At 42.5% G+C, this 2,017-nt stretch overlaps 1 protein-coding gene across 1 annotated transcript in view; it reads right to left on the reverse strand.

The window, feature by feature from the left end:
- Nucleotides 1-1,257: 1,257 nt before the first annotated feature.
- LOC118478732 overlaps nucleotides 1,258-2,017 on the reverse strand; it is a gene marked incomplete at its 5' end in the record, with an annotated part of 17,177 nt that continues 16,417 nt past the window's right edge. The window contains 1 exon segment of the mRNA XM_035972897.1: nucleotides 1,258-1,355. Coding sequence (XP_035828790.1) covers nucleotides 1,258-1,355 — 98 coding nt within the window.

The raw sequence follows: 2,017 nt of genomic DNA on the forward strand, positions 1-2,017 counted from the left end.
ACACAGAGAGAGAACAGTACAACAGACTAGCAGTTGTAGAAGACACACAGAGAGAGAACAGTACAGCAGACTAGCAGTTGTAGAAGACACAGAGAGAGAACAGTACAACAGACTAGCAGTTGTAGAAGACACACAGAGAGAGAACAGTACAGCAGACTAGCAGTTGTAGAAGACACAGAGAGAGAACAGTACAACAGACTAGCAGTTGTAGAAGACACAGGGGAGAGAGAACAGTACAGCAGACTAGCAGTTGTAGAAGACACACAGAGAGAGAACAACAGACTAGCAGTTGTAGAAGACACACAGAGAGAGAACAACAGACTAGCAGTTGTAGAAGACACAACGATTCCCATCAGTTTGGTACATGACAATACACACAGTAGAGGAACTTAGAGCCTCACAGTACATGAAAATACACACAGTAGAGGAACTTAGAGCCTCACAGTACATGACAATACACACAGTAGAGGAACTTACAGTACATGACAATACACACAGTAGAGGAACTTAGAGCTTCACAGTAATGTATTAAATAGCTGTGCTAGAGCCTCACAGTAATGTATTAAATAGCTGTGCTAGAGCCTCACAGTAATGTATTAAATAGCTGTGCTAGAGCCTCACAATAATGTATTAAATAGCTGTGCTAGAGCCTCACAGTAATGTATTAAATAGCTGTGCTAGAGCCTCACAGTAATGTATTAAATAGCTGTGCTAGAGCCTCACAGTAATATATTAAATAGCTGTGCTAGAGCCTCACAATAATGTATTAAATAGCTGTGCTAGAGCCTCACAGTAATGTATGAAATAGCTGTGCTAGAGCCTCACAGTAATGTATGAAATAGCTGTGCTAGAGCCTCACAGTAATGTATTAAATAGCTGTGCTAGAGCCTCACAGTAATGTATTAAATAGCTGTGCTAGAGCCTCACAGTAATGTATTAAATAGCTGTGCTAGAGCCTCACAGTAATGTATTAAATAGTTGTGCTAGACCCTCACAGTAATGTATTAAATAGCTGTGCTAGAGCCTCACAGTAATGTATTAGATAGCTGTGCTAGAGCCTCACAGTAATGTATTAAATAGCTGTGCTAGACCCTCACAGTAATGTATTAAATAGCTGTGCTAGAGCCTCACAGTAATGTATTAAGTAGCTGTGCCAGAGCCTCACAGTAATGTATTAAATAGCTGTGCACCCCAGGTGAAAAATTGAGCAGGGAAAAATAACTCTGTCCAGAGCCTGAAAAAAAATCGTGGATGGAATCAGTTAATCTGCCGCTGCGATCTCACGGCTGTTCCCGATAGGACGCGCTGAGGGAACCGTGGGGTGATCAACTGGGGCGGTCGTGCAGAAAACGTGCCTGGTTGAGAAAGACATTTCATTTGTTGGAGGCATTGGGAGAGGGAGGAAAGGAGGAAGGGAGGGAGGGAGGGAGGGAGGGGAGAGGAAAGAAGAAACATTTATTATGGATTTAGCATGTTACCGGTGGGGTATATTGTATAATATTATATAGGTGGTGTTGTAGTTTTGTTGTTGTCGATGGTGTTGTTGCGGTTGTTGTTGTTGTTGCTGTTGTTGTTGTTGTTATTATTGCTTATGGGGATTATGCTACTGCTGCTGTTCTTGCTGTTGCTGCTCCAGCTGATGTAGATGATGATGGTGGTGATGATGGTGATGATGGTGGTGATGATGATGTCTTTCGTGATATTGACGCTATGCTCTTGTTGTTGTTGTTGCTGTTGTTGCTTCAGTTGATGGTGGTAACAGAGGAAGAGGTTGCGATTGTAAATGGGCTGATTTATCAATGTCACGCTCATAACTGTGCCGGAACAACATAGGGGGACCTGTTGCTATTTCTTTCCTCATCCTTACTATCGTCATTTTTCCTCTACTTCTTTTGTATGTTTGTCACTCTCTTGTGACCTGCTATTTCCGGGGTGCCTTGATAGTCGACGCAGACTTTGTGCTGTTGAAGCTAGAGAGGTGAGCAGAGTAAGTCTGATTCCCTGTAAAGACTTCTCT

The sequence above is a fragment of the Aplysia californica genome, unplaced genomic scaffold (assembly GCF_000002075.1).
Source record: "Aplysia californica isolate F4 #8 unplaced genomic scaffold, AplCal3.0 scaffold00893, whole genome shotgun sequence".
NCBI classification, from domain to species: Eukaryota; Metazoa; Mollusca; class Gastropoda; order Aplysiida; family Aplysiidae; genus Aplysia; species Aplysia californica.